Source organism: Paroedura picta, chromosome 7 (assembly GCF_049243985.1).
Source record: "Paroedura picta isolate Pp20150507F chromosome 7, Ppicta_v3.0, whole genome shotgun sequence".
NCBI classification, from domain to species: Eukaryota; Metazoa; Chordata; class Lepidosauria; order Squamata; family Gekkonidae; genus Paroedura; species Paroedura picta.
In genome coordinates, this window is record NC_135375.1 from 5177025 (window position 1) to 5202493 (window position 25469).

The window sequence follows — 25469 nt, forward strand, 5'->3', positions numbered from 1 at the left end:
GCAGCCCACAGGTTGGGGATCGCTATCCTAAAGCATACCCAGGGAATTGCTAATTGCCGCTGTGGGATGGTAGGTGGATTCCCTCCTGGCCGGGCTGCATTCTGGAGATTTTTGGTGGAAGGGGTGATTACTTGGGGCATGAAATTGGGGACACTGTGAGAGGGCAGGTAGTTGTGAGTCCCTGCATAGTGCAGAGGGTTGGACTAGATGACCCTGGAGGTCCCTTCCAACCCTGTAATTCTGTGACTCTTGGAGGCAGATTTCTTACCTAGTGCTGTTGCAACCTGTGAGTTCCATGTCCTCTTGGCTGTGTGCATGAATGCCACGTTACCTCGTGCAGCGGAGCATGGCCCTTTTCCCTCCCCAAGGCTTTTCCCTTGACCCCCTCCCCCCGTGCAGGCCTTACTGGCTTCTCCATGTGGTGTGCCTGAAACTCTTTGTCCCTAACCGAGCCCTGGGCGTTAGGTCTATCCTGGCCTCATGTGCCATCTTCTGTCGTATCGGGGAGCTTTTGAATGCTGGGCTAAGCCCAAGCTGTGCTGCTGAGATGCTTGAGTGGTTCCTTTTCGGGAAGGACAAGGAGTGCTGAGTGGCTTCGCTCCTTTGCTCTGCGAGGAGGAAGGGTCAGTGCTGGAGCTTCACGTGGAGAAGGGCTGGAGCATCTCCTGCGCTGCTTTGGGGAGCGGCTCTCAGTCTCCGTGACCCAGAGGGGAGCAAGACTGAGCAGCCCTCTTTGGGCACAGCCTCAGTCTAGCGCAAACCTCCCCTCGGCAGAAGCTGATGCTGGAATAAAATGCCGCTCTCTGGGAGAGGCGTGCAGTCGCCTGGCTCAGCAGCAGAGTCTGGAGGGAGGGGGAGAGGAGAGCCAAGCATGGCCTGAAGAGGGGGGGGGGCTTGGCCTTGCTGTCCCCTAGTGACTTCCTTCATGGGGGGGGGTCCTGTGCTGAGGGCTGGCCCAAGTTGCCTTGCTTTCCCTTCTCCATGCTCAGCCCCCCAGGTAGCCCATGTTCTCCCGGGCAAGGGTGCCCTCCTGGGGGAGCAGGTGAGGATCTTGTTCCTTTTCAGGTGGGCTGGGTCCCTCCTGGAAGGGGCTGCTCTTGTCTTGATTTATCTTCCTTGGAGAGCTCAGGAGAACTGCTGTGTCTGAGCCCCGAGCTTCCAGCTGGAGAACCTTTTCTCTTTGCCTGCTGGATGGGAGCGGGGGAGGGGGCCCTGTTTTTAGCACAGACAATCCGAAAAGTTGAAAGGCTCTCAGCTGGGGTGCCTAATTGGGGGTGGGGGTACAGATTGAAAGTCTTCTGTCTTTAGTTCATTGGGATGCATGGTTGACATTTGCATTATTTTGGGGAGAGACGGGAAGAATGGCTCTCCTGGCCCAGAGCAAATCAGATTCTGGTTTCAGGGGTGCCAAAGGGAAGGAAGGGAGAGGCTGCCCGGTGGCCCGTGGCCCTTGGTCAGCAGCCTCCCAGCTGGAGCCGGTTTCCTTCGAAGAGCGCTTTGGCTTCATTGCTCTCCTTTGGTGTGCCTTTTTGAGCTGAGCGGCTGAGCAGTGACCACTGCCTTGTCATGATCGCTGTTTCCCCCTCAGCTGCCGTCCCAGGAACCCTGTTTCTCCTGCTGGGCAGGGCCGTGGGCCAGAAAGGAGCTGTTGTTGCTTCTTGGATGGTTTTTGCTTCCTTTCTCTGTCCTACCGGGGAGGGTTGGAGCCCCCTTTCAGCTGCAGGGCTTGGCAGGATCCTTTCCCTCCCCTTCCTGACTGGCCCTCGGCTGAAATGGACTCCAGCAGGGCCTTGTGGGTGCTTTTATTATTCCGTCTGGGCTCTCCGACCTTCCCTGGAAGCTTCCTCCCTGCCCTTGAAATGGAAGAAGGAGGTCGAGGCCCTCTGGGATGGGGAGCCGGGGGGGGGGGGGCTGCTGGCCCCCTTCCTTTTCTGTGCCCTCCGTTGAGCCCTGCTTTCCCCTTCCCCGCCTCTCCTGCTTCCCGTGTCCAGAGCGATGCCAGTCTTCCTCGGGCAGCCCTGTAGGCAGAGAGTTCCTGAAGTGGGAGGGTGCGTCCTTCTTTGTTGAAACCTGCCAGACCCCTCCGAGGGAGGTGGAGCCAGGTGTCCTGGGGGCCTGGAGGCGTCTGTGGGGCGGAGGCCTCCTGGTGCGCTGGGGGGCCTTGGAGCGGAGGGCGGTGCTGAGGCTTCTTCTGTCTTGTAGCCTCCGAGGACCACGACAGCGCCGTGGAGGACCGGGACAGCGACTACCGCAGTGAAACCAGCAGCAGCATGCCCCCGCCATACCACACCACCTCCCAGCCCAACGCCTCCGTGCACCAGTTCCCCCGGGCCGCTCGTCTGCAGCAGCAAGGCGTCTCCCGGGAGGCTGGCCTGGAGCACGCGGCCATCAGGTGGGTCCTCCCGTGGGAAGCAGGGGCCCCCCGTTGCTTTCTGATTCTTTCTGCTGTCCTGGTCGGGGATCACCTGATGGTCCCCCGGCAGGTTTGCTGGTTTGTCTGTTTCAAAAGTTTTAGTTTCTCTTCCGCTCCAAGTTGGAATCCCAAATGCAGCAATCGATCCAAAGCAATACAACGAGCTTTTAAAAAATGCGTATTGTAAAAATAATTTGGAACAACGATTGTGGTTGCTTCATAGACGGGATTAGTACCTTCGCGTGAGCACAAGGTTGCTCTCCTGGTGCAGGGAACTCCTCAGGGTGTGGCATCCCGGGAGGGGACGGGTCAGCAGCGACTGCCTCCCTGGTTGGAGCAGAGCCTTTGCCCCTCACCCGCCTCTCCTGAGCAGCGTCCTGCCCACCAACCAGGTCTGCGTCCTCCCCAGAGCTGTGCAGACCCCCCCCCCCCCGCCCCAGGAACCGGCCTCTGTCCCACTAGGGCCGCTTCTCCCATTCACAGCTCTGCTTGGGGACCAGCAGCCTCTGGTGTGCAGCGGGCGCAGGGTCAGAGGTGCCACCCATTCTGCCCCCTTGGCGGAGTTCTGGCTGCTGTGCCTTGACCGAGAACCGAAGGGCAGCCCCACCTAGAATGCACAGCGGTAGCCAAACGTTCCTCTTACAGGAACCGGAAAAGCTGCCGCCTTCTCACGAGGCCGGCCCGATGCAAAGGAGACTGTGAACCCGCAGAGTCTCTGGCGTCCCTCTGGCCCCGCATAGCGGAGAGACTGGGAAGGCCTGCTCTGGTTGCAAGCCTTGTCCAGAGACGCCTGCAGCTGGCTCTGCCCTGTCTGCCCCCATGCTTGGTCACCCCCCAGGTCCTTTGGGCAGGCTGTCCTCGGGGGGGGGGGGCATTTTCCTTCTGGAACGCCGAGTGAGTAATCCTCTCTCCCCCCCTCCCTTTTCCTGCCTCTTTGTTGCCTTTCCTTTGAAGAAGATACGCTAGCTTAGACTCCGCACGGAGTGGCCCATCTGACCTGGAGTCTGCCTCAGAGTCCAGTTGCACGACCAGCCGCCGGTTGTCGCTAGGAGGCTGCCACTCTCTGGAGGGGTCGGAGAGGTGGGTGGAGCTCTGCGCAGCCCCTGTGGCCGTGCCCTGCGGTGGCCTGGCCTGGGGAGCGGCTTCCGGTGCTTGCATGCCTTTGTGGAGCAGGGGGACGCTCTGGTGTGGCTTTTCCTGCTTCAGGTGGCTTCCTCTCTCAGCAAAAAGAAAGGCCAACCTCTCCCGTTGGCCCTATAAAGCGGAAAGAGATTAGAACCCTGAGCTTTTCTCCCGACTAAAGCGGCACATCCCAGAAAGCCTTGCAGGATCCCAGTGTTGATAGCCTGAGAATGGTGGGTCTGTCGTGCTCCCAGCAGGGAGTGGGGCTTGCCTGTAGGCTGCTTTGCAAAGGTCGATTCCTGCCCCTGGGAATGGGCCCCACATGTGACCACACTCGATGCATCTGGGTGGGCCGCTGGATTGGTCCGCAGCCGCAGAGCAGGGCTGGCGTGCAGACCGGCCCCTTCAAGACCGGCCGAGTTTAAGGCAAAGGGCAAGCTCTCTGGGCTGTGCTGGGCAGTTCGTGTTCCAGTCCTCTGCTTGCACTAGACGAGTGTCACGGGCACAGAGTGAGGATCCATTAGCAGCTTGTTCCAGCATATTCTAATGGTCTCCTGTGCATGTAAGGATTTTGGCACATACCTCACTTAGGATCCTCAATATACTTAGCAGGCCAGACACACCCCGTTCCTTGGCTGTGAAGCTGCCCTGCTGCCCTAGACGTCCTGCATCGCAAGGGCACTTTAAGACACCATAGTTATGGATTGATTGATTGATTGGATCTATTTATTTATTTATTGGATTTATATACCGCTGATCCCAATTGTGTCCACTTGAAGAAGAAGAAGAGTTGGTTTTTATACCCCTCTTTTCACTGCCCAAAGGAGTCTCAAAGCAACTTACAGTCACTTTCCCTTTCCTCTCCCCACAACAGACACCCTGCGAGGTGGGTGAGGCTGAGAGAAACTGCTCTGTGAGAACAACACTATGAGGGCTACGAGTAGCCTAAGAGCACTCAGCTGGCTGCACGTGAGGAGCAGGGAATCAAACCTGGCGCTCCAGATTAGAAGTCCGTGTTCCAAGCTGGCTCTGCCTCCTGATGCTTCATGCTAAATAATAACTGTAAGGCTGTAAAACAACCTTCCGGCTCGGGAGTGCTTGAAAGGCCAGCCAGGTTGCACAGGGCATAAGCTTCCACGAACCCAGGCCTTCCTTGTCAGGTGTGGCCAAGTGAGTTTTGACTCACAGAATCAAGTCACTCTGTTGCTGCTGGGCTTGACTGTGCTCAGGCAACCTGCTTGGAACTCTGGGGTCGCGGGGGGGGGGGCGCTCTGTGGTATTTCATGCTTGCTTGTTTGTTGGACTGTAACTCCGAATTCGTCATGATAGCATGCTCTGTCACAAATAAGGTGCTGAAGCTCCCCCCCACCCCCACCCCCACCCCCACACACTTCCCCCTCTTTTTTTCTTCTTTGCCCTCCTCCTGTTCTTGTCTCCCCCACAGCCGAGGATCTTTAGCCAGCCCTGGAAGAGTCAGGATCATCCCGTCTGATTATGAACTTGGGCAAGATGACAACTATGAGGATTTGGGCAAGCGGCTGATAGAAGACTTCCTAGAAAAGAGCCAGAGGAGCCAGAGAGGTTGGCAGGAACTGGAGGCCCACAAAAGCCCCCCACGCTCCACAAGGGAGAGCACGAAGGGCCACCACGGAAGGCCACGGCCTTTGCGGAGAGCTCGGCCAGGCACGGGAGCGCCAGATGTCCCTTGCTATCCAGAGGAGTACGACACCATAGACAGGAGGAGAAAAAAGAAACGGCGACTCAAACCCTGTGAAGAGTGGGAATTGTCAAGGCTGCGGAACGAAGGTCTGAGACTTGCCCATGAGGTGGGGAGTTCTTTGGACACCCCTGAAACTGGGTCTGAGCCTGATGTTTTTCTAGAGTACAGCGAGATGGAAAAGTGTAGCAACAGTCCCGTGGAAAGGGCAGACCCGTTACCCGTATATCCGGTCCTGCGCCCATACAAGAACGGGCTCCTGGTTAAGAGTGGGAGGCTGTTCAGCCGCAGACCTCCGTCTCTTGACTCTGGCTCCGCTCCCTGTGGCCGTGAGGACGGGGTGCTCCCAGCACAGCCCACTGACGGCTTCGTGCCGTTGGGCGCTGTTGAGGAATTTGATAGCAGCGCATCGGATGAGTTGCAGGACTCTCCTGTTTCTGATGACGATGACGTGGAAGAACTGGCCGTGCTTTCCCAAGCGTGGTGCAAGTCAACTCTGGGCCACCTGGAGGAATTCCCTGAGAACCAGAATGGGGTTGCGGGAGCCTTACTGCCAAAGGACCACAAGCCTCCGAGAGCCAGGGAGGGGAAACGCGGCCTCCTTAAGGAAGACTTGGCCCTCTCTCCAGTGGAAGAGCCATCCGAGGAATATGTTGACACCATGGGGGAACTGCAGTGCTTCGTGGAAACTGTGTCAGAGTACTTAGCGGAAAAAGAGGAAGAGATGAGCAAGTTTGGAAGCCTCCCGAAAAGCAAAAACAAGAGTTTCCTTCTGAAACAGGCCAATGCTGGTAACCCGGCAGAAGAGAACGCCCATTTGGACCAAGCAAAGGCAGCTCCTGCAGTGGAAGTCAGAGAAGGAGACCAGGGGAAGCCAGAGGCGCTTGCAGACTTGTTTGGTGTGAAGGGCACGGTCAGCTCCTTGTTGAGTTCTTTCACTGAAAAGGTAGGCTCAGGAACAAAGCACTTGTCGGCATCCATGGAGAAGTTTGTGTCTTTGGCACCAGAGAAAGCAGAAGCCTTTGGTCGCCCCGAGGGAGGCACGAGCAAGGTCTTGCCTGGCCAGACGAACCTGGAGAGGGCCTCCCCAGAAGCAGGAGCGGACCCTGAAGCCAGTGTGGAGGTCTCGGCCGCTGCCTCTTCCTTGGCCCAGAACAGCATCGGGGAAGGAGACCGTGGTGCTGTCCTTGGTGCCCCAGAAAGGGCTCACGAGGGGGCTTCCCTAACCCTTGGAGGTCAAGACTCTTTGGCAGGTGATGGACACAGCCCATCCTCCTATCAGAATCCGAGTTCAGTTGTGAATTCTGTTTTAGGCATGTTAAACCCCTTAAAAATCTTCTCTGAAAAGGAAGTGCCAAAGAGAGAGGACGTAAAACCAGAGGCGTCCATGAAGGTAGACGACCACCATGAAAGGGCTTCTGAGGCCAAAGCAAGTGAGAAGCTGCATGAAGACAGTGCAAGAACCGCTCGGGGGTCTGCTGAAGCAGAGGCCTGCCCAGGCGGTGGTCCCGTGTCCTCAATCCTTGGTAAATTGTCGAGCTCTGTTAGTTCTTTTAGTTTGAAGGCCAGTTTTGAACACCTGGCTGCTCCCAAGCAGGCAACTGTGCCACCGAATTCTTCCGATGTGCTTCTGCCAGGTAGAGTTACAGAAGAGGACAGAAATCCTTCAGGAGGCCTGGGGCTGGAGAGCAAACCGACTGACAGTGGCAAGGGGGCCCACTCTCTACCCTCTGAACCAGGAGGACTCTCAGAGGGCTTTTTCAGTCCTCTAAAGAGATCTTTCAGCCTGCTGTTGCTCCCCTCGGCGGAACCGGGGCCAAAAGAGGCTCCCTCTGGCTGGAAGAAAAGCCACCAGTCTGAGGACGATGTCAGAAGAACCAGTTCTGCACACAGCGAATTTCACTTCCCTTTCACTGGAAAACTGCAGGTTCCCTTTCTGAGCAGTTTTGGCTCTTCAGACAAACAGGAGAAAGGAAAGCAAGGCCTTTTGGCTTCTTCCTCAAAGGCTGTTTCTGCTGAAAACCTAACAGATTCTAAAGTTCCTAGTGGGCAACAGGGTTTTTGTGGCAAGCCCCTGAGTGCTGAGTGGGATTGCAAAAGCAGAAAAGTAGAGCCTGCCAGAATTGTGCCCTCAAAGTCTGCTTCCGTTCGCCATGGACTGGATGGTCAAGAGGGGCCCGTGGTGAGGAGAGATGCTGGCGAGGAAGGGCATTTGTGTGCACCGGGGAGGGGCGAGGGGCGTCAGATGGCCTCTGGCGGTCGGACAGTCGCACAGGCCGCATGCGACGACAGTATCCGTCTTCAAGATCTCAAGCCCCACAGGGCACCATCGCCCCTGCCGGAAGACCCAGCCCTTAATGCTGCCGACGTCCTCGCCACTGGCCGAGCGGGCGAGCGTCCAGAGGGCTCCCGCAAGGCGGCCCCTCAGCCAGGCTTCTTTTCTGGGCTCTTCCAGCACTCCCCCTCAGAGCAGGCACCCCCCAAGAGGCACCGTCTGAATGTTCAAGATGAAACCAGCAGCAGCCAGAAAGGCAGTCCTCCTGGCTTACTTTCTGGATTGTTCCGATTGGCTTCAAGTGAAAATGTGTCTGACTGTAAACCAGATAAGGGGAAAGCAACTCCTTTGGGCCTCATGACGCTTTTTACAAAGAGCGAGGAGGGTGGGGCTGAGGAGAAGCCAGCCAGCTTGCGTGGGGCTCGCGGTGCCCGGGAAGGCCCGGGTGGGGAACTGGAGACCGCTAACTTTCTTAGGAACGTCATGCCCAAACCAAACGGCAAAGCAGAGCAGAAAGTTGCTGAGTTTCCAAAGGCTGATGGCCATTTGCCTAACGTGGCATCAATGAAAAGGGACAGTGACCCGCTTCCCTTTCAGTGGCATGCAGTCTCTCAGCATGCACTGAGTTCCCAGCAAAACATACAAGACTTTTCTACGAGATCAGCTGTTTACAGACCACAAACAGATTGGGATATTTATCAAATGGCACTAAATGGAAGGTCAAATGAATTTCTCAATTCTTTACTGAATGCGAGACTGTCTGCCCAGTCAGGACAGTATTGTTCTTTTGAGGAAGCAACAAGGACGTTGAGCTCTGACTGGGACAATGATGCACTAGAACATTTTACAAACTCTCAGCAGACTTCTCTGCCAGTTTACTATGTCTTAAACCAGAATTTGAATCCGTTGGATCAGCTTTTCAACTGGTCAGAAGCCAATGATACAGCCTTGAATCTGTGTAAGAAAGACAGAAATGCAAATGTCGTGGACACCCCTTTTGATACGCGGAACATAGACTTAAGCATTGTGTCATGTGAGTCACTTGATCAGCTAGCCTTTGAAGATTTCTGCCTGGAAGAAATTGAGATGTGGGCAGATGGGGCTATGAATGGAAGCCTTCCTCCGCTGGATGACTATAATTGTGCCTTGGGAGAGATGCCCATGGACTTGAGCTTCTCGTCTGTTGGTGATGGAAATTCGTGGACTCAGAGAGAGCAGGAGAGCCTCGGTACAGATGGAAGTGTTGTATATTCTTCTTACAGCCAGGAATACCAAGACTGGCTGCTGTTGCTTGAACATGGTGTGTGGTGGCAGTCCGAAGACGGAGACTGTGGGTATTACTTGTACAGCGATGGGCAATATGTCTACTCCCTCCTCACCGATTTCACTGGGCAATACGTTTATATATGCACCCCTGACAGCTATGTCCATCCAGACTACTGGGATTATAGTAACTGTCCTGAGGATTTCTCACAAAATATGATATTGGGCAATGACACACCTGCTGTTTGTGGTTTCAAAGTACCTCTTGGTAGTGAACATGAGTTGTGGATTGCCGAGGAGGAGCAACCGGATCACGATCATGTCAGTAAGCCACTTGATTTGTCTGTAGCTTTTCAGAGAACTGATCAACTTATGAACATGAATTTGGAGATCTTCTCACAAATGTTCGAAGAGTCCGTGGATTACCAAAGAGAACTCCCGTTGGACTTTTCGGGATGCAGACTCCAGAAGCTCAAGGTGGACTTCATGCCTGAAGCGGAAACCGAGGGGTACTGGGAAGAGCTTCCTGCCACGCTGGACCTGACGGTCAAGTCCAGGCCGGCTTCCAGCAGCAGGCCAGAGGGTGAGCCGCACTTCAGGCAGCCAGAGACAACTCCCCGGACAGCAGCGTCTGACACGCGGCCCCCCAGACGGTTCGGCTTCCATAGCTTTCAGTCCCCCGCAAAGCCTGAACCTCTCTCAGGGACTCAGAACGTGGCAGAATTCGGAATCGTCCAAGAAGACAGAAGGGCATCCGGGAACAAAGTCACCTCTCTGTTTTCTGCTTTGGGGGCCCTGCTGGGCAAAACTCCAGGGTCTGAGGGGCAAAAGTCGCCAGACTGTCTGGATGCTCAGCCTGAGCTTGCGGGTCACACCCAGGGGGCTCTTCCGCTGACGTCGCCCAGGGAAAGGGGAGAGGGTGCGGACAGGCGGCAACAGGTGTCCACCCAGTGTGAAGCAGCAGAGAGAAAAGGTGTGTTTGATTCCCTTAGGAAGGACATTTCTCTGCCCACTCCTCACAAGAAGGCCTCTTTGGTGAGATCTCCCACTCAACAAGGCCCCGATCCCACCCGCCAACACCCGCCAGGTCAGTTAGAGGCCAGCGTCACGACAGCTCTGAACAGGCACCAAGTGGGCAATGATGAACCCAAGACATCGGAGGGGATGCCCAGCCAAGCGCCCACAGAGGCGGAGGGGACACTCTTTCAAAGTGCCCTGAAGATCTTCGATCGGAGAGAGGCCCCGGCCACAACTGCCACGGCTGAGAAAGGCCAAACATCTGGATTTTTAGATTTCTTTAAAGCACAGCTGAACAAACCGTCCCCAGATCCACCAGCAACGATGATGAAACGTGAAGACGAGAGGAAGGTGCCTGCGGAGAAAGGAGACGGCTTGGGCATTTCTTCCTTGTTTGGCTCCATTGGGGACCTTTTCAGGGGGGAGGCTGCCCCTCCTGCTCCTGGAGCCCCTCTTGTGCCACCCAGGGGGGCCCAGGTGCCCGAGGAAAGCGAGGCCCCCGTCGGGCGAGGCCGGCAGGAGCCCAGCTCTCCTGCTCCTCTGAGGCAGGCGGGGGTGGAGGTGGCCCAGGGACCCCACCAGCCTCCTGCAGAGCTGCCCACAAGAGGAGGGGAGGAAGGCGATGGCCTGCCAAGGGATGCTGGCCACAGCCCCTCCCTGCCCACGGGCCCTGCAGGGGGGCACCCCAGTCTGCCGCAAGGGCCACGTGCTGGTGGGCCAGCCCTGTCCGCAGGAGGGAGCCATCTCGAAGCCACACCGGACTGTGTGCAGCCAAGTGGCCCCAAGCAGCCCCCACAGGAGCCCGGATGGAGCTGGCCTTTTGGGGTGTCCCAGGCAGCCGATCCTTCAAAGCCCCAGGCAGCCGGCCGGAGCTTTCTCTCTTTCTTCTCCGCAGAAGAGGCCCCGCCCCCTTCTTCCGCAGCCCCCGATGCCAGGCCTGCCGAAGTGGGGGGTCTCTTCAAGCTCCCCTCCTTCCTGCTGGGGGCAGGGCCCACCTCCAAGAAGAACCTGCCCCAAAGTAGCTCCGGCTTCGGCTTCTTCGGCCTGACCTCCTTCCTGGAGGAATCCCCCCCAGAGGTGCCCACGGAGCCCCCCCCAGGGCCCGCCAGCACCAGGCTGCCCATCAAGGCTTCTGCTCGTTCTGCTGTTGGGGTCGGCAGCTGGCAGCCCTCGGAGAAGGAGGCAGAGGAGGCCGCTGTGGATGTGGTGGCCCCTGTGCTGCGGGGCACGAAAGGGGCCACTGGCCTGCCCAGCAGCACCTTGGGAGGAGGGCTCCGGGCAGGCGTGCCTCCCGTGGCCGTGGGGAATGCAAGCAGAGGAGATCGGCCCCTTTCTCTGGGGCACGAGCCGTGGGAGGACACGGGGGCCGTCTCTGTGCAGGGCCCGGAGGCAGCGGAACCACCGCAGAAGAGCACGGAGGAGAGAGCTGATCTTGTGTGGCCTGCAGAGGAGACCCTGGCCCCCTTGTCTGGGGATGGAAGCCCAGAATGCGCAGTAGCTTTGGCCATGGGTGTTGCGGAAGACCTTTTGCCAGGGGGGGCCCGCGAAGGGCAGTCAGACGCCCCCTGGCTGAAGCTGCAGGAAGCCGACGGAGCCGATCCCCCTCCCTCCAGCGCAGGCCAGCCGCAGACCCAGGCTGAAAGGGCTCACCCGAAAATGCCTGCTGTCCCAGGCAGGCAGGACCCACCTCTGGAACCTGAGGGTGACAAATCTGTTCTAGATGCCTCAGTGGAAATGTTCTCGAGCTTCATGACGAAAATGAAACCCACGAAAACGTTCTCTGACTTCTTTTCCCAGCCCCAAACACCAGCAGCTCCAAGCGCCCAAAGGAAAAGCTCTTCCTTCTTTGGGGTCTCGTCTCTGCCGGGTGGGGGTGGTCCCTCCCCAGCTTTCACCAGGGACTTCTTTGGCATTTTTAAAGGAGCGTCAGAAGAGGCCCCCGCAAAAGCTGCTGCCGCCCCAGAGCCCCCAGCTGCTGAGTCGCACGCCAGAGCGTCTGCCGGCTACACACTCCGTAGAAGCGCCACCAAACCGGACCACATGTCCCAAGATGACCGATGGAGCACAGAGGCCGTCCACGTGTCCAGGAGAGAGCGTGCCTCGGTCCCAGCAGAAGAGGGTGCCCCAAAGGAGTGTGCCGTGCAGGTGGAAAGCGAAGCAAGCGGCCCAGAGGCACCTGCCTTGGATGCTCCTGGGACAGCCGTCACCAGGGAGGGGCCCTCTGGGGAGACTCACTTAGCCCAAAGCCATCCCACCCCTTGCCGTCAGGAGGCAGAGGGTGCTGCGGGCACCGAGGGCACCAAGGGCAGCACGAGGCCCTTGCAGGCAGCTGTTGCCTCGGCGGCTGCAGGACAGGAAGTCACGGAGCCAGAGGCTGCGGTTGGCCCAGTGGATCTGAGTCCTGCCCCTGACCTGGAGCCGGGGGTGGAGGAGGCAGGCGGGAGCGCGTCCCCATCCGCCACGGAGGCTGAGGCAGGCACGAGGGCTTTCCCTCCAGGGGCTCCCGAGCCCAAACCGGCTTCCGGTGAGGAACAGGACTTGCTCCAGGAAGATCTCGCCGGGGCCCTGAGAGCAGGAGGAGCCACACAGATTGAGAAGGAAGCGCCATTAGCTGGGAGCCAGGTGTCCGCCCCAGATGCCCCCGTGGCACAGAGCGTGGCTCCCGCAAGCATGCCTGCCAGCCCTGCCCAGCCCCCTGGGTTTGAGCTCCCAAGCAGGAGGGGCTTGCCCCAGTTCAGCTTCACCTCCTCCACAGAGAGCGGCAAGCCCTTTGGGTCCTTCTTCACGCTGCAGCCCCCCTCAGCCCCTCAGGCTGCGGCCGAGCCGGGCCTCATGTCCGGGCTGCACAGGCTTTCGTCCACCTTGTTCGGGGGAGGAAGCGAGGAGAGGAGCGGAAAGGCAGAGGGTGCCCAGGGCCCCGCCCTCGGGGCGAAGCTGGACTTCTCCTTTCCATGGCAGAAAGACCCCAAGCAGGCTCCTCCCCAGGAGGGCTTCTCCCCCAAAGACCGGCCCCCAAAGGCCGCCTCCAGTCTGGACGTCAAGGGGCCACGAGCGGCCAGTGCCCCTGAGCCCCCCGTGGCCGACGCAGCAGACAGAGCCGAGGCCGCCCAGGCCGAGCTGCTGCTGGACCCCGGGGCTGCGTCGGGGCTCTGCTCGGAGGAGTCGTCTCACTTCGTTGAGGAATCGAGTGGCCCAACTCCTGCCGCCTCGGTTCCGTCCAGCGAAGAGCTGCTGCTGCAGGGAGCCTGGCCTGGAGGCCCCGAAGAGGAGCCGGGCACGGAGGTTCCCCGCAGCCCCCCAGGCCCTGCCTCGGAAGGGGCGGAGGAGCCCCACGAGACCGCCCCTTCTCCTGCCACGGGAACTCCTCCGGAGCCGGAGCCGGAGCCGACCAGCAGCAGCGCCCTGGAGGAGAAAAGGCCGGTAGCTGGTGCAGCATGATAAATGGGGTCCCCTCGTGGGCCATTTATGATGCAGGAGCCCTAGGGGTAGAGCGGGCCGTTCCGACCCTCCTAGACTGTGGTTGTCCCCTGTGGTAGAGCCTTCCAGTCCCTAGAGGACCCCCCAGCCCTGCCCTTTCTGTTGCTGGTCCCTACTTTCTCCTTCTCCTGTTGTGTTTTTTGTCTATCAGCAGCTCCCACGATTACCTTTGTCCGCTTTCTGTTGCCAAATTCTCTGGGAGAGCACCTGCTGGCACTTGCCAATTCCGTCACTACTGGTGGTGGTGGTGGTGGGGGGTGGAACGACACAAGATGCTGGGCAGCTGTCGCCATTCGGGGGGGGGGGTCGAGGAGGCTTCCTTTGGAGCAGATCGGAAGCCTTAAGTACAACGTGCTCCTGGCTGGAGAGGAGGTCGATGCAGGCAGCCTTGACACAGGAGCCGCTGCTGCTGCTGCTGCTGGGGGGGTGGGGGCCTCCCCTTCCCTTGGCCCGCTGGGGATGTTATTGGACCTTTAAGAGTCCTGTTCTGTTGGAATCCCAAGTCCTTGTGCTGCAACAGCGTCTGTGCTGTCCACGGTTGGTCCGTCATTTCAACAATCCTCTTCACTCGCCAGCTGGCTGCCAGCAAAAAGCCAGAGAGAAGCTGCCCTTTGCGTCCCCTGCTGCCCCTGCTAAGCCTCTGGGCCAGGGCTGTCGGACTCTTAATCTACCTTGCCTTGGGAACAGCCGGTGAAGGGATAACATTTGCTCTTGGCCCTTTGGGTGTGTCTGGGGAAGCGGCCTCTGCTGCCTCGGACAGGCTCTGCCCGCGTGCCTCCCCTGATTGGCCAGATGCCCCCCCATCTCCAGTGTGCCAGCTGCCACAGAACATGCGGCCAGCCAGCCAGCCAGCCGGAATAAGGCCTGGCCAGTGCAGGGGCAAAACGGCTGGCAGTCCAGATGGCCATGTGGGCTGCGGAGGTGAGAAAGGTCAGTTCCTGCCCGGTGCCTGCCCTGCCCCGAGGCCACCGGACGCCTTCCCTGCCGCTCTTGGTTGCCCTCTGTGGGCCAGGACTTGGCATGATGCCCGCCCTCTTGTGTTGCCCATTTCCCACGGCCCAAGGCGTTTGGGCAGCAGCTGAGGCAGCGCCAGTGACCCGGATTGGGGCCCCTTGAGGCCTTTGCCCTCGTGAAGCCAGAACGTGCTCTCTCTGCAGAGTGTGCCTGTGTGTGTGTTGTGATGCCATGTGTTCTTTCTTCAGAGCCACTGCCCTTGGCTTACCAACTTCTTGCTCTCTTGTAGTCCTGGCAGCAGCATTAGGTTTGGCTCCTCCTGCAACGTCAGCCAAGAGAGTCCTCGGCTGAGCGAGCTGGAACACTCTCCGGGGAGTGCAGCCGACTCGGAAGCCGAGGGGGAGCTCCCGCCAGGGGGGCCACCAGTCTGCCACCAGCAGGAGGCCCACGGATGGCCCAGCGAGCGGGAGGAGCTGAGGCTGCACAGCGAGGACAAGGGGGAGGCGCCTGCCGTGCTGAGCCGGCCTCCGGAAGGGGGGAAGCCCCAAGACGTTCCCCTGAAGTCGCCCGACAGGTGGGTGAGGTGCCTCTGTGGCCTGGGGGGGCGGCGGCGGGGGGGAAGGAACTGCCTGGCTCATCTTTGATGCCTTGGAGAAGGTTTCTTTATTTCAAGATTTATTTGCTGCCCTCCTTCCTTATGGTGCACAAGGCATGTAAAATACACAAGGCATGTAAAAACCCAAATTTAGGACTGCTTTAATCAAATCCAGTCCTCAATTAAAGCACCTCCAGCTGGCTCCTGAAGAGCGCAAATGAGAGGGCCACATGGACCTCCCTGGGGACGTAGTTCCCTAATTGTGGGGCTGTCACTGAAAAGGCCTCCCCCTCCAGCGTGGGAGAAGACTGTCCTTCAGGCAACCTGGGCCCAAGCTGAGCAGAGTGGAGCAGAGAGCCCTGGGCACGCCAGAAGGGGAGAGGGCCACGGGATCCTTTGGGGGTGCCTCTCCTGCCGGGTGACTGGCTGTGTGCCGCCCTCCAGGGCTGTTGTGGGGCAGCCTGTGCCTCCTCCTCCTCCTCTTCTGGCGTGCCGGCTGTGCTGCCTTCTTGCTGCTGGTGTTCCTCACCCGGTTCTCTCTCCGTTGCTCCTGACAGTCACCCCTCCGAAGCAAGTGAGCCTCCGCTGTTTGCCCCGGCGAGAGCCCGCTGGATCCGCGCGATCAACAGAGTGCGTCTGCAGTTCCAGGAGGTAGGGCTGGCCAAGGGCCGCTGACTGTCTCTCTGCGTCTCTGCCGGGCAAGTCTCCGAAGGGTGCCGTGGCCTGCTCCAGGAGGGGGCGTTGGAGAGGCAGGCTGGAAAGGACGGCGGGGGGAGGCTGGCCGCGTCGCCCTCGTGGCGGGGTGACGTCTTTGGGGGAGATACGAAGGGTGCTGCTTGCCGCCACGGCAGAGTCCGCTGTGGCTGCTGACAGGAGGGGTGGGGTGGGGTGGGGTGGGGCAGGAGGTGCCCTTCCTCCCTGCCTGGCACTTGACTGCCGCTTGATCTCCCTTTGGAGAGACCTTCAGGGGCTGCTGCCACTGGACGCTTGAGCAGCTTTTGGGGGAGAAGAGCAGCAAGGCCTTGCTTTGGAAATGCGCTCGTGCCTTCCTGCCCGTGTGCCTCAGCTCCCCCCGGCCCCCCATGCTCCAGTGAGGGAAGGCTGACCAGAAGAAGTCCCCCTCCCGCCTGCCTCTCTGTTCCCGGAGCGAATAGCCATTTGGGGTGCCGGGTATTCTCCCAGTCAAGTGTGCCTCTTGACGCTGCCAGACTTCCTTGGCTGGAGTACAGGAAGCGTCTCATGCAGGGCCGGAAACTGTTCCTAACAGCGCAGAGCGCCAAATGCTCTCATCATGACGCTTAAATAAGTGAGTCGCCGGTCGAACCAAATGAAAGGATTCTGCCAGGCTCAGGCAGTGCGTGCCCAGCTGGCACAGGAGAACTTTGAAAATGTGCCATTTGATCGGCTCGCTCGACTTATGGAGACAGCTACATTTGGGCCATTGCATGAGAGACTCCTGGAGGATGCCAAAGCCCCCCCCCCCCACCGCCTTTCTCTGTCCAAAGAGAGAGTTCTTGGTGCTGGAGGGCCAGTGGTGACTGGGGGCGGGGGGGGGCAGTGCCTCGGTATTATTCTATTAGGGGGATCCGGTGCACGTGTGCAAGGCCGAGGAGTTGCATGTGGACACACACATTTTCTGCTGTGCTCAGGGCCTGCAAAATAGGCCGGCCAAGACGGTTCCCTTGAGATTCTGTGTGCTGATGTTTTGAAGGACTTCTTATTAACGTACTCTACTCCCAGCTGGCTACTGCGTGGCCTTGCCTGCTGTCTTCTGTGAGAAGGGGCTGTCCGTTAGGCGGCGGCCACAGGGAGGAGGGCCCCTCCCACGTCCGGACACTCGGCAGGAGAGCAGTGGGCCTCCGGGGAGGGGAGGGGAGGGGAGGGCAACTCGAACCCAGCTGGGATTTCGGCCACAAGCCTCAGTTCTGGTGGGAGCAGTTTTGTTGGAGGATGAAGCTGAGAGGACACAACAACCTCGCTTAAACGTCAAGCATCTCATAAGTCGGGCGTCGTATTCTGGACGCTGTTCCCCCCAAGGTGGGGCCTGGAAGATTTCTCTAGGCAACAATTGTGGATCCGAAGGAGCTGGAAGAATTGCCCCCCTTTTCCCAACTGGTCCCCTGAGGCATGAAGTGATTGGCAGTCCCTCGAGCCGGGGGATGGGGGGGGGTGAGGTTTTTTGCCACCGGGGGAGGGAGAATGCTTTTATTGTTTTTATGAGGAATTTTATTGTGTTATGAGCCAGCTTGCCTGGCAGTGGTGGGCTATAAATGAAATAAATAAGCCAGCAAACCAATGAATGACGTCACGAGAATGGCCCAAAGGAGGCACGACAGGGGTGGGGGTGTGGCTCGTGCTGGCCAGTGTCCTTGTCCCAAGGCCAAGGGAGAGGGCAGGTGGCCGGAGGGGGAGGGGCTGGGACCGCTGTGTCTGCAGGAGCCGAGCTGGACTCCCGTCACCATCCGGCAGGTGCTTGTGGCAAAGCAGGAGAGCCTTCTGGGACTGCCTGAAGAGAGCCCTGAGACAGCCGCTTACCTTCGCTAGGGCCTTGCGCCGGTTCCTGTAGAGGAGGTTGGGCCTTTGCACTGAGGCCCTTGAGGGTCTAACTTGGCCCCGTTGAGAAACCAAACGTATGGATTTTACGTGTGCCGGGCCCGTTGCCCGAGGCTCCAGCTGCCTGTCATGGGGCCAAGACCTTCCAAGGAGGCCTTGGGGGATTGGGGTGAGGATGCTGCATGGGAAATGAGGTCCCTAGACTGCTATTAGCCCTGCCGGGGGGCCAAGGCTGGCTTTGTGATTCTGCCTGGACATGGCCTGGTGGGGGGAGGTGCCTCCACCCTCCCCGTTTTCACAGCCACCATTCAAATCCTCACTCCCCTCTTGGCAGCCCTTGGGCAGGTAGACACATCCGGGAAGACCTTTGGGGAGGGAGCAATGCGCTGTTTGCCTCCGCTGCACCCACTTGTGGCTCTTCTCTTGCTTGCTGCAGCATCTGCCTCCAAATGTGTTCATGAGCTGATGAACTTCTTTGAAATGCACACACACACACACACAAAGACCCACACACGTGACCTCCCACCAGCCCAGAGCCCAGCCCGGCCCCAGGGCTCTCTGGGAGCAGCTTGCAGTCACTGTGTCCTTCTGGGCGGGCCAACCAGAGAGCGGAGTGTTGCTGCCCTGTGTTGCGGGGCCTGGGCAGTGTGCCTGTGGACGTCTGGCTGCAAGATGCTTGCTGCCGCCCCTGGAGTGCCAGGCTTCTGTCTGCACAAAGCAGGCGTTGAAGGGCAGGCGTCTCTCCTTCTGTGCAGACGGCTGCAACAAATGCCTACCCGGTTGATTTTTAAAGTCCTGTTTTAAGACTGGTCTCTGCTTGCCCCCGAAAGACTGATCTTGCCCCAGGGGGGCCACAATCCGTTTTGTGCTTTGGCCCTGCCCTTTGCAGCCACGCCTGCCGTGCAGCTCTCGTCCCCCGAACGCGGCCCACCCACTGGCACGCAGAGGCCCAGCCTGCCCCTGCTTAAGGCCTGGTGCTGCGAGCTGCGCCTCCTTCTGGGTCAACGGGCACGAGTCAGCCTGGGATGGGAGTGCCAAAAGAACGCTCTCCATCGGCAGCCAGGCTCCTGCCAGTCCTGCTTGGCCCTCCAGTGGGGCACCCAGAGATGTCCTGGAATTACAGCCAGGGCCTCCCTCATCTCTCTAGCCCCCCTCCCCCAATCTCCAGTGGGCCCCCTGCACTCCCTGCCGGGGGGGGGGGTAGTCAGGGTAGCAAGTGGAATTTGCGGCAGCCGTGGGCTGGAGGCCTCTCCCTGCAGCGAGGGCACCCGTGTGACTCAGGCCCGCCAGGTAGTTATGGGGAGGGAGTCCTCTACAGCCCGGCCAGGTGATTTTCTAAAAAACATTCTGCAACACTTTCTGTTGCCACTTTTCCAACGACAGATGTTTGGTATTTATTTACGTCGAAAATATGTGTGCCGCTTCTCCAGAGACCCCCCTGACACCGTGCTGACACCGCTGCTCCTTCTGCCTGCCCACGTTCCTCCTGCTGGTCTTTGGATCCGAGGCGGAGCTGCCCCATCAGAGGTCGATGCAGAGCCTCAGCCGAGGGGGAGGGTCCCCGTGTGCCTGGGGGGGGCCCTGGAGGAGTCTGGCGGGCTTCCAGCACGTGTGGTTGCTGGGAAGGGGGAGAGGCGGGGCCGAGGGGTCGGGAGGGGCGGGAGCTGCAGGGGGCGCTGCCCACCCCCCCCCCAGCGTGGTCTCTGCTGCCATGCCAGCGGGTCCGTCATCTGAAATGACCCCCCAGACGGGGTGAGTGTGGGTTGTTTGCAGCACCGGCCTTGCTGTGTCTTGATGCTCGAGGGAAGAGTCCTCAGAAGAGGCGGCTCTTCTGTTTCCCAGGGCAGAGGGGCCATGTTGGTGCTCCTTTTCCCCCTCAAGCATCTTGAAATCTGATTTTCGCCCGTCAGCAGCACCACGGAATCAAATTATGCCTGCAGCGTCTGCCTCCATTTTGGAAAAGTCTTCGAACAGGCTTTGAAATATCTCGCCCTTTCTTGCTCACCGTCTCCCCCCCCCCCTTTTCCTGCCCCACAATGAGCTGGATGAAGCCTTCTGGGGAGCAGGAAACACTTCCAGCTACAGTGGGGGGGGGGAAGGGTGCATGGGAAGGGGGCCGTTCCTCACCTGGCGGCATCAGCCTCCTTTCTCCCCCTGGACCAGCATGGAGGTGGCATCTCTTGGGAAGAGCGTGGCAGCGCTGGACGTGGTCTGGGGGCTGGCCAGTGACCAAACGTTGAGCCAATGCTGCTCGTGCCCAAGGGGGCTTGTGTCACTGGAGGCCCAGCCAGGGGACAGAGGATAGAGGGGCTCTGGCCGAGGGGTCGTCTCAGGGCTCTCTCAGCCCCCTTGATCTCTCCAGTTGGCTCCAGCCGTGCTTTTTCTGTATTGCGGATCTGGTTCTTGCAAAGGGAGGCTTCAGAGGCACATGGTGTGCAGGAAGTGGATTTCCAGCTCTGATTTCCAGTTCAGAACCAGGTTGGTGTAGTGGTTGGGAGTGCAGACTTCTAATTTGGCAAGTCGGGTTTGATTCCCTGCTCCCCCACATGCAGCCAGCTGGGTGACCTTGGGCTTGCCACAGCGCTGAGAAAACTGAGATGACCGAGCAGGAATCTCAGAGATCTCTCAGCCTCACCCACCTCACAGGGTGTCTGTTGTGGGGATTGGAAAGGGAAGGCGACTGTAAGCCGCTTTGAGACTCCTTCAGGTAGAGAAAAGTGGCATATAAGAACCAACTCTGCCTGGAGCTTATTTATGGAGTGAAGACATTTGTTAGCCACTTTTGCCCCTTAGGGAACTCAAGACGACTTGTAGCTCTGCCTCTTGCAGGCGTCCTGGATCAATCAATAGGGACAGGGGTGGTCTTTGACCCTGGGATCAGTCCCCCGCCCCCACGGTCAGTTCTGGTGGCTTCGCCTTGATGGCCTGAGACACAGCCCTTGCAGGAGTGCTTGATCTGTGTGCAATGCCAGGCACCTCCTGCTCCCCAGGGCACCAGTGGATCCTGCAGGGTGGTGCTGAGCAGAGGACTGCCAGGGGACCTCCTCCGAGCCTCGCCTCGCCCCCCCCCTGCTGCCATGTTGTCCTGCAGGGAGCTGAGCCTGACTCCTGGCACAATCCCACCCCCCACCCCCAAACCAGCACCTCGAGGGCAGGACAGCGCTCTGTCAGCTGCAGCTGTCCGTCTGGAGGAAGGTGGTGCTGGTTAGGTTTTCATATCACATTCTTTTCTGTTCATTTTTAGCAGTTGTCTGGTCTTATAAACAACATTCATCTGTTATGGCCTTATGGTGTTTTGTTTTTTTAATGGATGATGTGTAACTCCCCAATTCAGGGGACCTACTGTGAGGATCTGCTGGGATTAGGATGGCCAGGGTCAGCATCTGGACCCCTCAGCTGGGAGACTGGGGGGGGGAGGTGTGGCTCCCCGGTGGGCCCTTCTCTTGCCCCAGCCTCCTCCAGCTCCCGTGAGGTCAGAGGAGCTGCTGCCAGTCAGCTCAGGCAGTGCTGACCTCAGCCGACTCAGTGTGAGGCAGATTTCAGGGTTCAGCCATTAGCAGCTTATGGGTTCCTAGACTGGGTACTGTGAATAAATCCCCATGGGTGTTTTTCCACTAAAAAAACAATGGTGCTGCCAGTAGAGACCAGGAAACCCACACAAATAGACCAGGTATTGCATTTAGGCTAGAGGAAATACCTGCAGCTCCATGCGCCTGGAGAGATCGTGTACAAAGCACAGGATGCTCCGAGGGGTTCTGGAAGAAATAAATAAAGCCACCTAAGTTTGATTTTGCTCCATCCGGAAGCCTCTTTCTGCAGGTGCAGGGTAGGATGTTTGCTCATGACTTCTAGTAGTGATTGTCCTGCATCCTGCAGGGGGTGGACTGGATGACCCTGAATATCCCTTCCAACTCTACGATTCTGTGCTTCTGTACCCACCCTGTTAAAACGAGTGGGAGAAGCACCAGCACTCTTCTCCTCCAGTTGCTGCAGAGTCCCCAAACTGCAGGCAGCCTCCATCCTGCGGCCGGCCTCTTCCTCAGCCCAGCAGATTGGCCTTCTGCACGCAGCAGCGGCAAGGAGCTCTGAGTGCCAGCTGTAGCTTGGGCAGACCCTTCCCGATGGGGATGCACGCCCTTCTTGGTGGTGTCCTCTGGGCTTCAGTACGCAGAGTTTAAGGATGCCTCTCCTCCTCAGGTGCCGTCATCTTCCTCAGAGGGCCTCTACGCCTTCCTCTCTGCCTGTCCTCTCCCTAGTACTGTGCAGGATTGACCCGTACACCAGATATGAACCAGTTTCATTCCACTTCTTTGGATACATCCGTCCTTTCCTCAAGACTTCAGTCTTATATAGCATTCAGTTCCAGTACTCTGACATGCCTTCTTGTCTAATGATCTTTACTACAACAGCACTCCAAGCCGGTAAACCAGAGAGGGCCCCGGGGGGGGGGGGGGTAGAAGGCATATAGATGAAGTACCAACGGGATGGCTTGATTTTGCTCTTAAAAAGTCAGGAGGCATTTCCACAGTCTCGATATCTGTTCGTGTGGATGCCATTGCAGATGAAATGGCTCCTTTGCTGAGCAAAAATGTAACATCTAGCAGTTCCCTTCTGGTGAGCAACGTGAGATAAGGCAGGAGAAGGAAAATGCTGAGCTCAAGAGGGAAATGTGTCCCACTTAGCCCAGGAGAGAAGGAAGGAAACCTGCATCATCCTACATGGGAAAGCTCTCCTGCCTGTCCTTCACACCAGGCTGGTTCTGCGTTATTCTGCTCTGTTGGCCATTCGGTTCTCGGGGCAGCTTCCAGTGTACACACAGTTTTTTAAATAACATCTTTTCATTACTCATCAAAAGCCCCTCATTGGCAACGGCAGCAGAACCGCTGATGAGCTTGTCTGATATGGAGAGGAGCAAAGCCAAGCCCAGCAGGAGGCATGAAAGGATGGAGACCCCCCCCCACCCCCCCCACCCCCTGTCCTGAAGGACCCTCGCCACAGAGGACGGGAGCTGCCCCCTGAAGACGGGATCCTTTGCAGGCCAGCGTGGACCTGTGATGCTTCGGGTCTTCTGGCCAGCAGAGGCCAGCCCCCCTCTCTTCATGGACGGTGGGCCGTGTTCCGTCTCTCCAGGGCATTGGGGGAGGGGTCTGTTCCCCTGGAACAGGATCTGCAGCTTACATGGTGTTCTTGGGAGCCTTGACCTTGCAGGGTGGGCTGGCCTTCAGCCGGGCAGTTTGCAGGCACAGCAGGACACTGCCGCTGTGCGGTGGAAGACTGGCTCTGGGGCTTCTCTGCCAGGGGACGAGGGGTGGTTTGCATGTTCCCATCATCCTCCCACACCACGGTTTGCAGCCACCTTCAGACAACATAAGTTTCCGCATTAAAAAAGCACCACCAAAACACTGTCCCGTCTTTGGACAAGTCCCTTTGTTCCGATCCTTCTTGACTCTTCACACAGATGTCTCTGGTTATCACAGTCCTCCAACTACAGCATCTGCAGGAATGGCCTGGCGAGTCCTTCACGGTTCCATCCGGACGGCTCAGAGGCAGTCACAGAAATTCTGCAGCTTTCCCAGTTCTCCATGTAGTCATGCTACCCTTACTCCCAGGGTGTCCAAAAAGGCCGGGAGAATCATTGTCCGTGGGGTCGAGATGGGTCGGACATGACTTTGCACCTAACAACAACAACAACCCACAGTTGCCAACAGCTGAAAATGCTGTGTCTAAATCATAGAATATATAGAACTGGAAGGGGCCATATGGGCCATCTAGTCCCACCCCCTGCTCAGTGCAGGATCAGCCTCAAGCACCCAGGAGAAGGATCTGTCCAGCTGCTGCTTGAAGACCACCAGTGAGGGGGAGCTCCCCACCTCCTGAGGAAGCCCATTCCACAGCTGAACTAGACTCCTGAACTAGAATCCTAGAGTGGGAAGGGGCCACCCCCTGTTCAAGGCAGGATCAGCCTCCAGCATTTCGGAGAAAGATCTGTCCAGCCGTGTCTTAAAAGACTGCCAGTTGGGGCAAAGTCACTCTAAAAAAAGCGGGGGGGGGGGTCTCCCGATGGCTCTGCTAACAGTTCCTCAGTGCCGTCAGTTCTGGCCTCAGGGCTCAATCTAGAGGCTAAGGAGGAAAGGTATCAAGCTAAAATTTATTTCAAGTGGAGAAAGAGATGGGAGGACCATGCGTTATATGTCATTTCTGTTGTTTCAATTGGTTGCCCCTTCTGGGATAATGAACTTCTACTTAAAAGTTTAAATATTTTGCGCTCTGGGGTTTGGAGGTTTTTAAAAAAAAAATGGCTTGATAAGTCTTAATGTAGCCTGAATCACTAGGGAATTATTAAAACTGATGATGATAAAGTATGTGCTCAGCAATGTAGGCCACATGCTTTGATGTCGACGGGGTGTATTTTATTCTCTATTTCAAAAAGCCTCGCTATCTCCCCCCTTCGTTCCAACTTCCCAAGCCCTGAACTACGGATAAAATGGTCCAGTAAGCGGTTCTTTCCGAAACCCGTGGGTGGATCAACTGGAGAGCTGAGCCTGCAGCAGAACACAGCCTGCCCCTCCCTGGCCCAGGCAGAGATTCCCCCCTTCGGTCTGAGGGGAGGGGGGCGCAGCCAAGAGGAGGCTCCGTGGGGAAAGGGGGAGCCAGCTCTTTTAAGGGGGTCCAGGAAGGATCTGGGATACGAAAACCTGATTGACCTGTTAGGTTGTCCTGGGAAATTGGTGGACACTGAGCTGTTAAGGGAGTGGCATCCGTGCACGGCGTAGTGAGAAGGAATCAACCCGGCTTTGCAGACGGGGGTCCTGGCTTACCGATGTTGAACAAACTTGTGTTCATGGCGACATCCAGACGTTGTCTGCGTGGACTTCCAAAAAGCCTTCCCCCAGATCCCCCACCACAGACTGCTGGATACATTTGGTCGCCATGGGAGGTGCCACGGGTTGCTGCTTTGCATGCCGAGGGCCCCGGGCTCCATCTCAAAAGACTAGGTAGCCGGTGATGTGAGAGACCTCCCCACCTGAGGCCCCCTGGAGATGCTGCCAGTCAGAGCAGGCAAGGCTGACCTTGACGGACTCAGGAGGATGCAGCTTCGTGCGTTCAAGCTCTGGGTCCTGCTAAAAGGGCAGGAAGTAGAAAGCTGGCGCCGTTGTGGATTCCACCGGTCTTGTCCGGGATGAAAGCCGCCCCCTGCTTGGCCCCGGTGGAAAGGCAGGGGCGCTGGAGCCCGCCCTGGACTCCTGCAGTGGTCTGGCCATTCACGTTAATGGGAACCTGAGCAGGGCTGTGAAGGGCTCGGAGAGAGTCCCTCCCGATTGGGGGCGTGGGCACTCAGTGGGGCAAGGGAAGTTTGGTGTCGGTACGTAGGTCGTGTGAGCGAATCCTAAACTGCAGAGGATTCCTTGATGGCTTGGAAAATAGATGTTGGAACCAGGACAGGCAGTTTGGCGTGCAGCAGTATCCAAATGGGCATCCTCGCAGTCCTGGAGGCCCCATCTGAAAGGCCGTAACCTGGAGCTGGAGGGAGGGCAGAAGAGGGCCTTTCAGGGGAGAAAAAAGTCTGCTCAAGGGGTGGGGTATGGTGGAGGCTGCTTCTGCCATCTGCCCCCAAATACTGGAACCGTTCGTCCCTGCCAGCAGGCTTGGGGTGGTTTACAATAAATAATTGTTGTTGTTGTTGTTGTTAGGTGCGAAGTCGTGTCCGACCCATCGCGACCCCCCTGGACAATGATCCTCCAGGCCTTCCTGTCCTCTACCATTCCCCGGAGTCCATTTAAGTTTGCTCCTACTACTTCAGTGACTCCATCCAGCCACTTCATTCTCTGTCGTCCCCTTCTTCTTTTGCCCTCGATCGCTCCCAGCATTAGGCTCTTCTCCAGGGAGTCCTTCCTTCTCATGAGGTGGCCAAAGTATTTGAGTTTCATCTTCAGGATCTGGCCTTCTATGGAGCAGGAAGGGCTGATCTCCTCTAGGACTGACCGGTTTGTTCGCCTTGCAGTCCAAGGGACTAAGTCTCAATTCTTTGACGCTCGGCCTTCCTTATGGTCCAACTTTCACAGCCATACATTGCAACTGGGAA

The 25469-nt window shown here is 58.1% G+C and overlaps 1 protein-coding gene across 10 annotated transcripts in view; it reads left to right on the forward strand.

Annotated features, from left to right (window-relative positions):
• UNC13B (unc-13 homolog B) overlaps window positions 1–25469 on the forward strand; it is a 148883-nt gene that overhangs the window by 33024 nt on the left and 90390 nt on the right. For 3 of the 10 annotated variants that reach the window (XM_077346635.1, XM_077346636.1, XM_077346637.1), the window contains 3 exons: window positions 2203–2392; window positions 14528–14812; window positions 15391–15484. In XM_077346635.1, the coding sequence (XP_077202750.1) occupies window positions 2203–2392; window positions 14528–14812; window positions 15391–15484 (569 nt within the window). Of the gene's footprint in view, window positions 1–2202; window positions 2393–3367; window positions 3494–4979; window positions 13530–14527; window positions 14813–15390; window positions 15485–25469 lie in introns of those variants that run through there. The other 7 variants (XM_077346631.1, XM_077346634.1, XM_077346622.1 and 4 more) reach the window with 5 other exon arrangements.